Genomic DNA, 13,224 nt, shown 5'->3' with positions numbered 1-13,224 from the left:
TATAAGAGATGTTCCGTGTAACTCAAATTTTGATAAATTATTATCATTTATTATCACTTCAAAAATCGTATACTTTGATTAAGTTAAAATTTAATAACGTGCATGAATAATATTACAGATGAATAATATTACATTGATATCTTCCTATTAATTTAAATAAACTTAATAATAAATGCGAGTTTTTTTTACTCTCAGAAATATTCCGCTCTTCCGTTTTTTTCCATCTCTTGTAACTGAGATAGTATCCACAAATTAAAAGTCTTAAATTTTATTTTAAAAATAATCAAGATGAATAAGTACAAATAAAAATTTTAAATTTCATTTTGATTTAGAAGTTTTATGATTCAATAATCAATATGTTAATTTATACGATAAGTACACATAACTAAAAAAAAACAAAATTAGCAAAATCTAATGCAAAATGAGTGTAAAAATTACTAAAAAAAAATTATTGTTAAGCAGTGACTAAATTTATTTCAGAATTAATAAAAATGTAATATTCATTTAATCTAATTAGAAATCTATATTATCGTATATGTTTATCAATAAAATATTAATATAAAATTTATTAATTATAATTAATAATATAATTCATTGCATTCTATTGTGTATTCTATTAATTTATTTAATCCATTATTTATTTTATTAATCTAATTTTCATTTTATTCTATAATAAATTTAAGTAACAAATGTATGTATGTAACGTAGATAAGTTTTTAAATGAATGCAGTAAAAATGTAATAAGAAAACTATTAGTTCCGCCGTTTTTCCATGGATTATACCTTAACATGTTACTAAAAAATAATTACATTATTCATCGGTTGACGTCATTCTGAAGGACGTAGACAACGACTTTTACGATTCGTCGCTTTTCTAGTAGAGCAGAGCGTGTTATCTTCCACGAAGTTTCAGTCATAACCAGTCTACAGAAAGATCACGATGGATCATAAGACAGATAAAGAGAAAATTAAAAAAGTACATTGGCCTCAATGGATTGCCGGTATCGGAGGTACGTATCCCGTATATCAATGTGTTATTATATTAAATATATTAATTAAATACATTAATAAAAATAATTTTAATCCAGTTCCTTTAAATATATTAATCAAAATATTTTAATCTGACTTTTTAAATATATTAATCTGGTTTTTTAAATATATTAATCAAAATATTTTAATTTGATTTTTCAAATACATGAATATTTAGATGACGAAAAAAAATGTCTAGTTGAATTTACACATGTATATAAAGAAAATAATCATTCGTTCATTAAAATTAAAATATAAATAACGGCTAATATAATTTTTTGCTTTTCAGTCAATCTTCTACAGCTGCAGATGGGACTAATATCAGTCTGGAGCTCACCGTACATCGCATATCTGACTTCATCCGAATCTCACATCCCCATAACAATGGACGAGGCTTCCTGGGTAGTTTCTCTACTGAACCTAGGCAGGCTAATTGGCGCCGTTTCTGGTTCTGTTGGCGTTAACTATCTCGGCACTAAAACAACGATCTTCGTGACGAGTTTGCCAATAACTCTCTGTTGGCTCCTTATAATTGTGGCTAATCGAGTGGAATGGCTGTACGCAGCCAGGTTACTAGCTGGCATCAGTCTAGGAAAGATGTACAGCTGCTTTTCGCTTTACTTAGGCGAGATCGCGGATCCTAACATTCGCGGAGCTCTAGTTGTATTAGGTACGCGCTATATGCTTGTGTGCGTGTATGTGTAAATCTTTACAAACGCAGAACATTTTAAAAATCAAAGAGTGACTAAAAATCAAGAGATACTTGATATCAAGATATTTTGAAATGATAACCGGTCAATGATTCTATTCATTTAATTATCGAATGACTACATTATAAAGCAAAATATTCCTTTCAAAGTTGATAGCAGATATCGAGATATTAGCATTCACGATAATGTGAAATAACTATATATATACGCAAAAAGAAAAATTTTATTATTGCAGCAATACGATATTGTATGTTCTATATGAGCGATCAAACTCCAGTATAACCAGTTATTTGATATTATAGCAAAATTTGTGTTATTAAAAAATTTTCGAGTAAATTTGTTCATAAAAATATTAATGTGCTGCTAAAGCAAAGGAAAATATCAAGCTTTATCGGTATTTTCCGGCTAATATGAAGAAGTCCCTACGAGGTGCATATATACAAATTATATATCATATTAAAGGGCTAATTAAAAGGAATCGAGGATATTGTTGATCTTGGAAAGCATGGAAAAAATGATTAAAAACAATAATATTATCACATATTTATAAAAAGTTGTTAAATAAGACAAATCAAGGCTTCGGGAATCAAGCAACAAAAGAACTGTTACTTAAATATTTATAACTAGATAAATATGTTTGTTATTCAAAGTCAGAATTCACAACGAAACAATTATTTTATATTTCTCTTTATCGTTCGTCAATCGATCGAAAATTTTCTCCAAGTTATACGTGTTTAAGTAATAATGCGGTCTTTGTTGCTTAATTTTTTGATACCTTGATATCTTATTTAACACTTTTTTTTATCAATAAATATGATAGCATATGTTTTTATTGTCTTTGGACACGATTTCTTCTATGTTCCTGATGTCTTTCCAAGATAAGCGATACACCATTCGACTTCACCGCTCGCTTAAGTAACCGTTAATATTGACATATAATTTGTATATCTCGGAGTTTCTTCATGTTGACCAGGAAACTTAACATCCTCCTTTAATTTATTACCAAAGAGAAATAGCAAAATATCTCTAGTACATACATTTTCCTCGATTAAAATAATTTACACAATTCACAAAATAATATTAAGAAAATAAAGTTAATATTTTTAATAATTTTTTTTACTAAATATAGTGAACTAACTATAATATAATATATCGTGTCAAAAGAGAACTTTCATCCCCATTATATAATAGATATACAATTATCAATTTGCATCTATTGTATCTATTTGTACAGAAATACTTTTTGATTTTTATAAAACTAATAAGATAAGATATAATGCAAAAGAAACAGCTAAAAATCCTAAAGAATTAAAGCGCATACAATTGCATTAATCGATAAATAATTATACATATAAGCTAATAACAAGACTCAATTTCTTATTTGCAGGTATAAGCGGATTATCGATAGGCAATCTAGCGATGAGCATAATGGGCGCGTATTTAAGGATGGACGTGAGTGCTACCATATGCTTCATTCTTTGCTTCGTATTGATAATCATCTTCATTTGGCTGCCGGAATCACCGCATCATTTCGTCAAGATGAATAACGACGCTAAAGCGCGAACCTCGATACTGTGGTACCACCGTGATTGCGATGTGGAATCGGAGTTGCAAGCACTGAAGCTCTTTCACGAAAAGAACAAAAGCCTGCCCCTCGTGGACGTTATGAGGGAATTCAAAATTCCATATATTTGGAAAGCGCAGATACTCGTCTCTCTGCTCTTCATGTACCTTCAGTTGTGCGGCCTAAACAACGTGTTATTCTACATGGAGACCATCCTGCGAAACGCCAAAGTGACCGTCATGGAGCCGTCGGTGATCGTAATTATCGTCACGGCTACCGGGATCGTCGGCTGCATGCTCTCCATGTTCCTGATAGACAGGTTCGGCAGGCGAAACTTAATGATCGTCTCCACTCTGGCCGTCACGATCTCGTTAAGCTGCGTGGGAGTGGTGTATCAGCTTCTCGACGCAGGCTTTGACTCCGTCGAACTTCAGGCCCTACCGATTTTCTCGGTGTTGCTCTTCCAGATAGCTCTATACATCGGCATCATTTCGATACCCAACACGGTACTGGGCGAGATCTTTCCACCGCATGTTAAGTGCGTGGCCGGCTGCTTCGCCAGCATCGTCGGCGCGATATCCTCCTTCATCTCCACGTCGACGTATCAGCCTCTCATCAATTTGCTCACGGAAAAATATCTGTTTTTCGTGTACGCCTTGGTCCTGGTAACTGCCGTGCCGTACACCTACTTCTGCATGCCCGAGACTAAAGGCAAGTCGTTGCAGCAGATTCAAGAAGAGCTGGACAAAAGAACTGAACAGAAAAGTTGAGTCGGCTCGAATAAATTTAGCGAATTATCTTGATGATCGGTTTACACGTGCTAGAACAACTCGTTTTCTTGCATTTATTACAGAAAGTTTTTCATAGTCAGTTACGTCGATGTTAGTGTGAGTAATGTTGCTGAGGCCAATAATTATCTAATCAATTGCAATCGTAAAGCAATATTTATCTAAGCAAAACTAGATTATTTAAATATTCGCGGAACAAAAACCAGCTGGATTGATGAAAAACATCTGATGAATATGTATTAAAATATTTACTCACTTCTATTCATTGTATATTATCTTTGCACATGCATTAAACTGTAAGAATAATTTAATTTCCAATTTTATTTATTATACACTGTATATTATAAATTTAATATATTAACTTATATATTATATTATTAATATATTAACTTATAGTTAATATATTAACTTATATATTATATATATGTTAATTTAATATATATATATAACTGTATATTATAAATTTAATTAATGACCTAATAAAGATATAGTAATAAGGATCATATCTACACTTCTGTTCAAAAATATTTGCCCATCTCGATTTTTATGTGTATCTTTTTTATTCCGTTCTAATTCCATTATTCTCTTTACATAGAATGCATAATTCTAAGCCATCAAATATTATTATACCTAATTAAGCCTAACATCTAAAAAATTAGCGAAGAAGATTGCAACTCACTCATCTTTATTTAATTAAGGAAAACAGAGTGGACAAATACTTTTAAACGGTAATGTATTTGCAATTAGACATTTAATTAGATTAATTAACATAATAATGAATGATAGATCGATAAAACTGCAGATGTGTCACAGACATGCAGGATGACTAATATTTATCTAATCTTTCTTGGAATAATCGTTAACAGAGATATGTTTTTGCCGACGACATAATTATTTGCTATAAATTATCACTTTGCGAAGTATTTGAAAGCAAAAGGTGCGAGTAAGAAATGCATTTAATTTTCATATTATCGGTTACGTGCTGCTTCCAAATACGCGAGACGATGTATTGAAACGTCAATGCTGCACAAAAGCAAATAAGATTTCAAATACGAAACGGTAGATTCTCGTAAGAATACAAGAAGTACTTCGGAGAAAAATCTCTCTTATATTCCACGTTACTGTACGCAATATATCGTACAATGTAACGTGAAAAATGGTTCTAGTGAGTTCTGTATGTAAATTAATATCTTACCGACAAAACTCGCGTATAATTAAGCGGCAATCGCGCAGAATCTCGTCAAATAGAAATATTGTAATTATTTTTCTTCCCCGGCGAGCATAAGGTATTGTAACGTCGACGGTGGAACTCGGCCAGATTCATATTTTACAAGACGATAATTTCACTTGGATGGTCACCAGCGACAACATTAAAAGCGCAATGGGGCCGTGATCCTAGGCCATAAATTCAACACTATCTTATCTTGCGCAGGTCATTGCCAATGACGTTTTATATTTATACCGCAGGAAAAATAAAACCAACATGGCAATTAATCTAAAAATAACTCTGCGATAAAAAAGAGAAAGTTTGCAAAGAGAATGTATTATATATGCGTATTAAAAAAAAAAGGACACAATTGTAACATCTCAATAAATCAAGATCATAATAATATCTCAATAAATGCAAATAAGCAGCTAGAAAACGTAGAAAAGAATGAATTTGAAAACTATCTGTACACTGTTGGAAAAGTGTTATATTTAACACATTTCACGTATCCCAAACGGTCCACTTAAATTTTTGTGTCAATTTAACATAAGATAAATATGCTAGAAACTAACATAAATATTATATTTAAAAATTAACATAAAAAATGTAACACTGACAATTTAAGCAAACTGTAGAAGCATATATTTTCAATAAAATTAACATTTATAGTATGTTAAATTAACACGTATTTTATTCATTTATATTAGAATTTATGTTTTAAAATACATTATTTTTATGTTTATTTGTTTTGCATTTATACTTACACATAAATTGTGTTTTTTTAACACTAAGAAATGTTGAATATTAATTTAACACAAAATATTTAAATAATATATAATCACATTATGTAAATGAACATTCGAATATGTTAAAAATATCAACACAAAATGTTAACAAACAAATGAGTGAACCATTTCTAACATAAATACGAAATTTTTTTTACTGTGTATAAATCTGTTACTGAAAAAAAACAACTAATTGTAAGAATGATTGATATGGTAAATAAAATTCTTTCAATACAAAATTTATATATATAAATTTTATTTTTGCGTTTCATTTACATAACAGATCCTGCTGCGACCTTTGATCGAACAATGTGATCGTATTTTCCCTATATATCGACATACTCGACTAGGATTTTAAATTCATTACCGTAGAATATCATTAGAGCTGCAAAAGGTGCATAAACCAATAACTGTAACCACCGCATCATGGGCAAACATTGTATAGGCATAATGCTTCGTAATGCACCAATTAAATTAGGGTATGAGATAAATGGGTTACCCGCGTATATCGGGTTTCGATCGCACCGAAATGTTTGCGTTTTATTTACGTGTATTACGCCGTTTTTCGCGGGCATATCGCAATCAGCAAAATTTTCTTTTTGCAAAGTAGGGATAATTGCGAGAACGTGCGTAACAGAATGTGTAAAAATAACTGTTCGTGCAAAAAGAGTGAAATCGAGTGAAGTAAAAAAGCACAGTCGTGGCAGTCAGTTGTTTAAACAACCTCTTGCCAAGTGTATGCATAAAATTCTAGGTAGACTGCACGATTTATATACGAAAACAGGCGGAAACATTTTCTGGAGGGCACTCGGTTCTACTTAATTTAGATTTAGATATAACGAATACCCCGTCCGGGTGCTGCCTCTTATCCGTACGTGCGCTTCCTTTACGACTGTTCGTCCTTTTATTTTGTAAGGATCGTTACAGTTTAGTACTCGTAATAAAAGAGACTATCGCGTAAGAGCGCCATTTTTATCGTGAAATTAAACGCGACAATCTACGCGAAGCGGCTGAGAACTTGATAAACTCCAATAAAGTAACTAAATTTACGATCAGCTATTAAATAATATCAGCACTGTATATCCGTAGCTATTAATTACGTCATGTATAAAAAAAGCAAAATTACACTTCTCTCACTATTGTCAACGGCGTTTCCAAAATTGAACGATGTGCAGTCTAAAATTAGTGGACTAATTTGTCACCCTAATTCTCTCTCTCGCGCTTCGGGGGCCGCATTGTCAGGGGAATTAAAGGCAAGCGGCTAAGTGGAAACGCGCGCCGCTGCTGTTTAATATTTGTTATTGTTCGGTTTTGGCACACGGCGATGAGAAAGAGCCGCGAGCAGGGACTCGAACCTACTTTGCGACTCCGCAATTACTGCAACTTTCAACTCAACGAAAATGGCCTCGATCGGGGGTGCCGCGCGGATACCTCAGCGTCTTTCGCCGCCGCCGCGAGAAAGTTTGTCAAACCGCGTAACGAGCGGAGAGTGTAATTGCCAGCCGAGCACAAACTCGATTGTCCTTCGAGAAACCTCCGACGTCCGCTCCGGAACTACCAATCACATTAGACCTGTCTGCAAGTAAACCCCGAGACAATTATCCCCCGCCCTTACGCTCTAGTCGGGTATTCATATTTTGTGGCAAACAGTTATTTTCAACGTCACCCAACCCGACGGTAACCGTTGTGGCACCTGCCTCCGATAATACAATATTCGTTCGATATAGTTTAACATGGTATACAATTGGGACTACACGCGAATTCTTGTAGAAATTAAAATTAGTTTTTCCACACTTTCTGGATGCGGAGTAACGATTGAGAAGTTGTTGCAACTAAATAATTATTATTTTGTGTACACTTAATAAATCAATAGAATAAAATGTATTAAACACTGTTATAAAAGAGACACATTTTTATTAATCCACGGTGAAAAAGAATACGCATGTATAAACTTATAGAAATAAATAATTGAAAAAAGGATTAAGAATTCGGCTGATTGACATAACTCATATATATTTTTGAAATAATCCTAAATTTCCTTTTCAATAATCAAGTCGCTTTTAGAAACTATTAAGTGCACTATCTAATGATATGATACAATAATTGTATGCCTTCGAAAAATTCCAAGTAAATTTCTTTCATGGAAATAGAGTCTCAGAGATCTTTGATATATATACCTAAATATCATCATGCAGATAGATAAGTTTTTTGTCTTTTTAAAAATTTATAAATATATATTCATTTTACATTATAGGTTAACAAAAAAAATGCAAGTTTTTTCTGCAAAATAATGTTTAATTCAAACACTATTAGTAAGAAAAATTAGTATAAAGAATTGAGACTGCGAAAAGTTTAAACTTCAGCAAGAGAATGGTCAATGCGGTTTGAAGCGGTTTGCGGTGCTTAATAATAATATTATTATTGCGTATATCTCACAAACCCCAGTCACCGCTAACTGCGTCACAAATTTGCCAGTCTTGAAACACAGCTGTAGACTGAATACGAGTGTTTAACTCATTTCGTTCTGTCCATTCATTATAAAACAACAGTTTTAATATTGATATAACGTCCCGATTGTCACTCTGTGTACAGACGTTTTTGTAAAGAGGATGGTAAAACAAATTATATATGTTATTCGTAACTTAAACAGATTAGTGATGCCCATCGTTTTTTCCTTATTTCACAAATGAATCATTCCAGTCTGATTATGACGCAGTTACGCGGTGCTAATGGAAGAAAGGGTTTATGCATGTCCATCGTATCGCTAAAACGAAACCATTCGTCTCGTTCACCCTAAAAACCCTCGTTTAATTTGCGCGAGAGCTGTTCCTCGCGTGACGGGCGAAAGAGGAGAATACTTTCGTTCTCGTATAGGTACATATAAGAATAAGTTCGTGCTTGAGCCGAAAACGGACAGGCAGGCAATAATGGGGATTCTGATTCGGGCAAGAGCCGCGAGAGTCAAGCGAAGAGCCTTCGCGCGCAATTTTGCAATGCAATTACCTGTCGCCAACAATCTCCCTGAGTTTTCCCCAAGTTTCCCCATTCGCTACTCTTCTCAGTGCTTTAAAATTCAACGAACCGTGCGGAGGGATCGTCTTTCTATTCGCTGTCAGAATATTTCCTTGCCGCTCTCATTACACAAATCATTCAACCAACCGTGAAAATCAAAGAAATCGTACGTGAATGTGCTCGTAGATTCGACATGGTAAATCATTGTAGTTTTTCTGCTTACACAGATCAATACAGATTATACGTTTTTTTCTTCGTTTTTATCTTGTACAAAGAAATGCTAGATCAAACAAGATCACACTCACAAGCGGAACAAAATAAAAACTTATGTAAATATATCTTCTAATGAGATTAACCAATAATTTGCTAAATTTTAATTCTTCGTAAGATTATTAGATTTAATTACAAATTTTTTGCATCGTTATTGCGATTGTCGAGAATAATAATTCAATCTCTTTTGCATGATACAATATATTATTTTGATATTAAGAAAATATGAAATATTTCTCTCGCATTTGCTTACAAGATGGTAGAATATTCATTAAATTTCTAATCATCCACAGATTTCAACATGTGGATTTGATGTGGACACAAAGTAATTCAAGTGGTTCACAAAATGATTCAAATATTTTGAAAAGCGTATCTTTTTTATAGCGATAGAGAAAATGATATAGAAAAAAAAGATGAAAAAGATTTAATGAGATCTAACTTTTCATGTTGTTACTCTTCTCGTAATTGTAACAATACATATATGTACAATTGCTATTAAATTTTTCTAAATAAAATATATATAAATGTATAATATATAATTTTTTTTTCATATAAATCAATTTTTCTCATCTTAATGTGTGTAAAAATATCCAAATAAATAATCAAAAAATGCATCAAAAAGTGATTTTCACAGTACTTTTCGATTGTCTTATTTACTTTATCATTTTCATATATAAAATAATGAGAATCAATTGAGGCAAAGAAAATTTATTATCTCGTTTAAAAAGTGCAATTATACAATTATGTATAATAAACTTTGATTGCAACACGATCCGGATAATTATTACAAATATGTAATTATAACATACACACATAAACTACGCATATAATTATATGTATATTATAATTACATATCGTGTCGTAATCGAAATTGTATTCTTCTTCTGTTAAAAGATGACTCGACATTCTATTTCACGTTCAGTACATCTTGTAACAATTACGGAGGAATTACAACGGTCAACATCATACCTCTAACGACAAAATATCGTCCATATTGGCTCTGTCATCGATGACACAGAGAGTTGCGCATTAATGGAAATTTGTACAGAATAGCGGATAACCAGGCAGTTAGTGAAAGCAGCGTGATACGTACATTAAATTACTACGTATTATCTCAAAATGGAACGACAGTTTTCAATAACCACCTAACCGCAGGACGACACACCGCAAATCCATCCACCTGCTGTCCGCCGATTCGTTTCCGACAAACAAATGCAAATCGAAATAACGCGAGAGATAATTTCCATTAGAAAAAAAAAGATTTCACGGAAAAAGAAGAGAAATGGACGCGCGCGACCTCGAGACGTGGACTGCTAATGCTTCGTAGGAAAAAAAAAGAAAACAGTTTTGGTCCACTGCCAAGTTGCGGTAACAGTCAATGGAAACAGCGGGAACGAAGAAGGGGAAGGGCAAAGAACTCTAGCGAAGAAAGGTCACCGACCCACATTTTCGTGGCACGACTTTCAACGACCCGTGGGGAGCAGCTTGCTCTGTTTCCATCGAGCGGATCGATGGTCCTCGCGGCTAACCACACATTGTATCACGTAGCCGCGTATCGTTCCGTTTTCGTGGAGTGTAGTACCATTGGTCAACTATGCAGACTATTGCGTGTCGTTCTCGACAATCCTGACCCAATCGAAATTTGATTAATAATTCAACACTCATTGTCAGTCGATCCGGGTTCGTTTTGATTTCGGGTTTCCCATCATCGATCACGAAACCAGTATTTCAACCAACTTCTCATAAATATTAACGAACTCCAGATAAAAAAAAAGCTTTTTCTCTACTGAAAATCCAATCCATTGCTTTCTTTTGCATATAAGATAAAAGAATTTTTTCTAAAGAGAGCTTCTTAATAGAGAAGCGCTAATAATATAATGGCATTAAGTCAAATTAAATTATTAAATTATAATAACATTAAATTTAAATTAATTCGTGACATCAACGAAGTATCGATAACAATCGATAATTTAGTTTAATTCAATAATCGGCAAACACTTTCGATAGCATTTCCTAGGAAAATAGAAAGGGAGAAAAGAAAAGACAACGGCTGTACGTGCACGTATACAGCAACCAGCACGTGAATATTTACACAGGGGAAATGAGGCTGCAGGAAACGAGCGGAAGTGAAGATTCGCGTGGGACTGATAGTCGGCCCGACGGTACTCTCGTGCCAATATTCCTTTCTGGTCCATTTCCACCATTTCCACCATGCTCTTGCTCACTTTGTTCTGTGCGCGTTCTCTTTATTTTCACCATCCTCTCTACGTCCCTCTTTCTCATTCCGTCATTCTCGGTAGGAGCCAAATACGTTGTTATTTATGTGGGCCTATGCGAGTAGCCTCTGTTCTTTTTTTTTTTCAAGAAACTTTTATGGCACAGTAAGGTTTTTGTTTTGTGGACGCGAAACTAGCTGAGTCCATCTAAAAGCGCTTGCAGAGGCTTGATATTTTCAAATAGTTTAAAACTTTTTCCTCCCTCCCCCCCTCCAAAGCTTTTGCATCATATTTTCGTCTACACTTGTATTCATTGAATAAAAGTTATAAAATACTAGATTCTATTAAAAAGTAAATAAAAAAATGTACCATTCAAATTCCATTTTAAATGCACATATAATTCTTTCATAAAAGAGCATTGGTTATTTATAAAAAAAAAGTTAAACAATTCCTAATTATTTATTAAAGTTTAAAAATTACCTATTTGTTTAGGATCCTCTAAGCACCTTTAAACCCTATACGAGGAAAGCTCGTGGAATAATCCATCTTAATCCACGGTAGACGCACACAGGTAATTAGTCCAATTAATATCAGCCGGCAGAACTTAGGTGATTGACCAAGCTAACGAACAATCGCGATTAACCCAATTAATGTTTCGGCGCTGAGTGTTCTAATGATTTCGATCGGCAGCAGTCAAGGTCGGTGATCTTGCAATTATCTGTTTTCGAAAAAACGACGTGGGTATTTATTGACTATCGCGCTTTCGTTTGTTCTTTTCATTCTCTTTCTTTCTTTGTCTTTTTTTCTCGAAGCGAATTAATCACGAGCGAGAAAACTAATTACTGCAAAATCACGTAAACGTTTGCACTTGAAGCAGCTGCAATCGATCTATTCCCGAATACATATGGAGTATTTTTTTTTCTTAGAAAGAAAAAGTATCTTATGTAATTCGTAACATGCTATAATTTCTTTGAAATTATACTTTTGTTGTATTAACATTATTAAAATTGCATTGGTTGCGTTAGTTTTACAACCAATACTCGTTTGCCGTAGAAAGTGTTATAAATCAGTGTTATAAAAAAAAAATAGGAAATTTGTTCGAAAAACAGTGTTTAGGCTTGGGCTTTTAAATACAAGACATTCATTGCCACCTACGAATTACATTTTTCTATAATATAATTACGTTAATACCGAATTCTTTTTCTTTCAGTATATTAATCTTTGAGAATGACAATATTAACTCCTCTCCATCCGTCCTATCTAACTTTGCCGCGGTAACGCTGCAATGAAAATGAAATCCGGATTAAATTTATACAACGCGCCGACAAGTTTTGAGATGGAGTGCGACGTCGAATGGTACGTTGCTCGCAACGCGGCGGATAAGTCGTCTCTCGCCGGTGCAGGTGGCGAGAGTCGCAAGTGGAAAGAGTCGAGCACAGGCCAGGAGGCGCGCGCGTGAAAGGCGGTCGTCCCGGCCGATCCAGCGGATACTTCGTATCCCTCCATATGCGATTACCCTAGGTGGAAAGAAGGCGAGGAACGAGCTATGATGCTGACGGGAATATATCCCTTTGGCTGCCGCGCGACTTTCCTCTTTATCTCACGGCTTTCTTCGTGCGCGCGAGCGCGTCGTGCACCGCGACG

The 13,224-nt window shown here is 33.9% G+C and overlaps 2 protein-coding genes across 2 annotated transcripts in view; one reads left to right on the top strand and one right to left on the bottom strand.

Annotated features, from left to right (window-relative positions):
* The window catches only part of LOC105460393 (facilitated trehalose transporter Tret1-like), a 9,012-nt gene extending 4,611 nt beyond the window's left edge, over positions 1 to 4,401 (top strand). The window contains exons 2-4 of the mRNA XM_011706840.1: positions 881 to 1,009; positions 1,318 to 1,698; positions 3,126 to 4,401. Of these exons, the coding sequence (XP_011705142.1) occupies positions 940 to 1,009; positions 1,318 to 1,698; positions 3,126 to 4,072 (1,398 nt within the window). The 5' untranslated portion in view covers positions 881 to 939 and the 3' untranslated portion in view covers positions 4,073 to 4,401. The remainder of the gene's footprint in view (positions 1 to 880; positions 1,010 to 1,317; positions 1,699 to 3,125) is intronic.
* Positions 1 to 13,224, bottom strand: part of LOC105460401 — an 87,115-nt gene that overhangs the window by 46,601 nt on the left and 27,290 nt on the right. The window lies entirely within an intron of this gene.

This window comes from Wasmannia auropunctata, unplaced genomic scaffold (assembly GCF_000956235.1).
Source record: "Wasmannia auropunctata unplaced genomic scaffold, wasmannia.A_1.0 LD336101.1, whole genome shotgun sequence".
NCBI lineage: Eukaryota > Metazoa > Arthropoda > Insecta > Hymenoptera > Formicidae > Wasmannia > Wasmannia auropunctata.
This window is presented reverse-complemented; position numbering and strand designations above follow the sequence as displayed.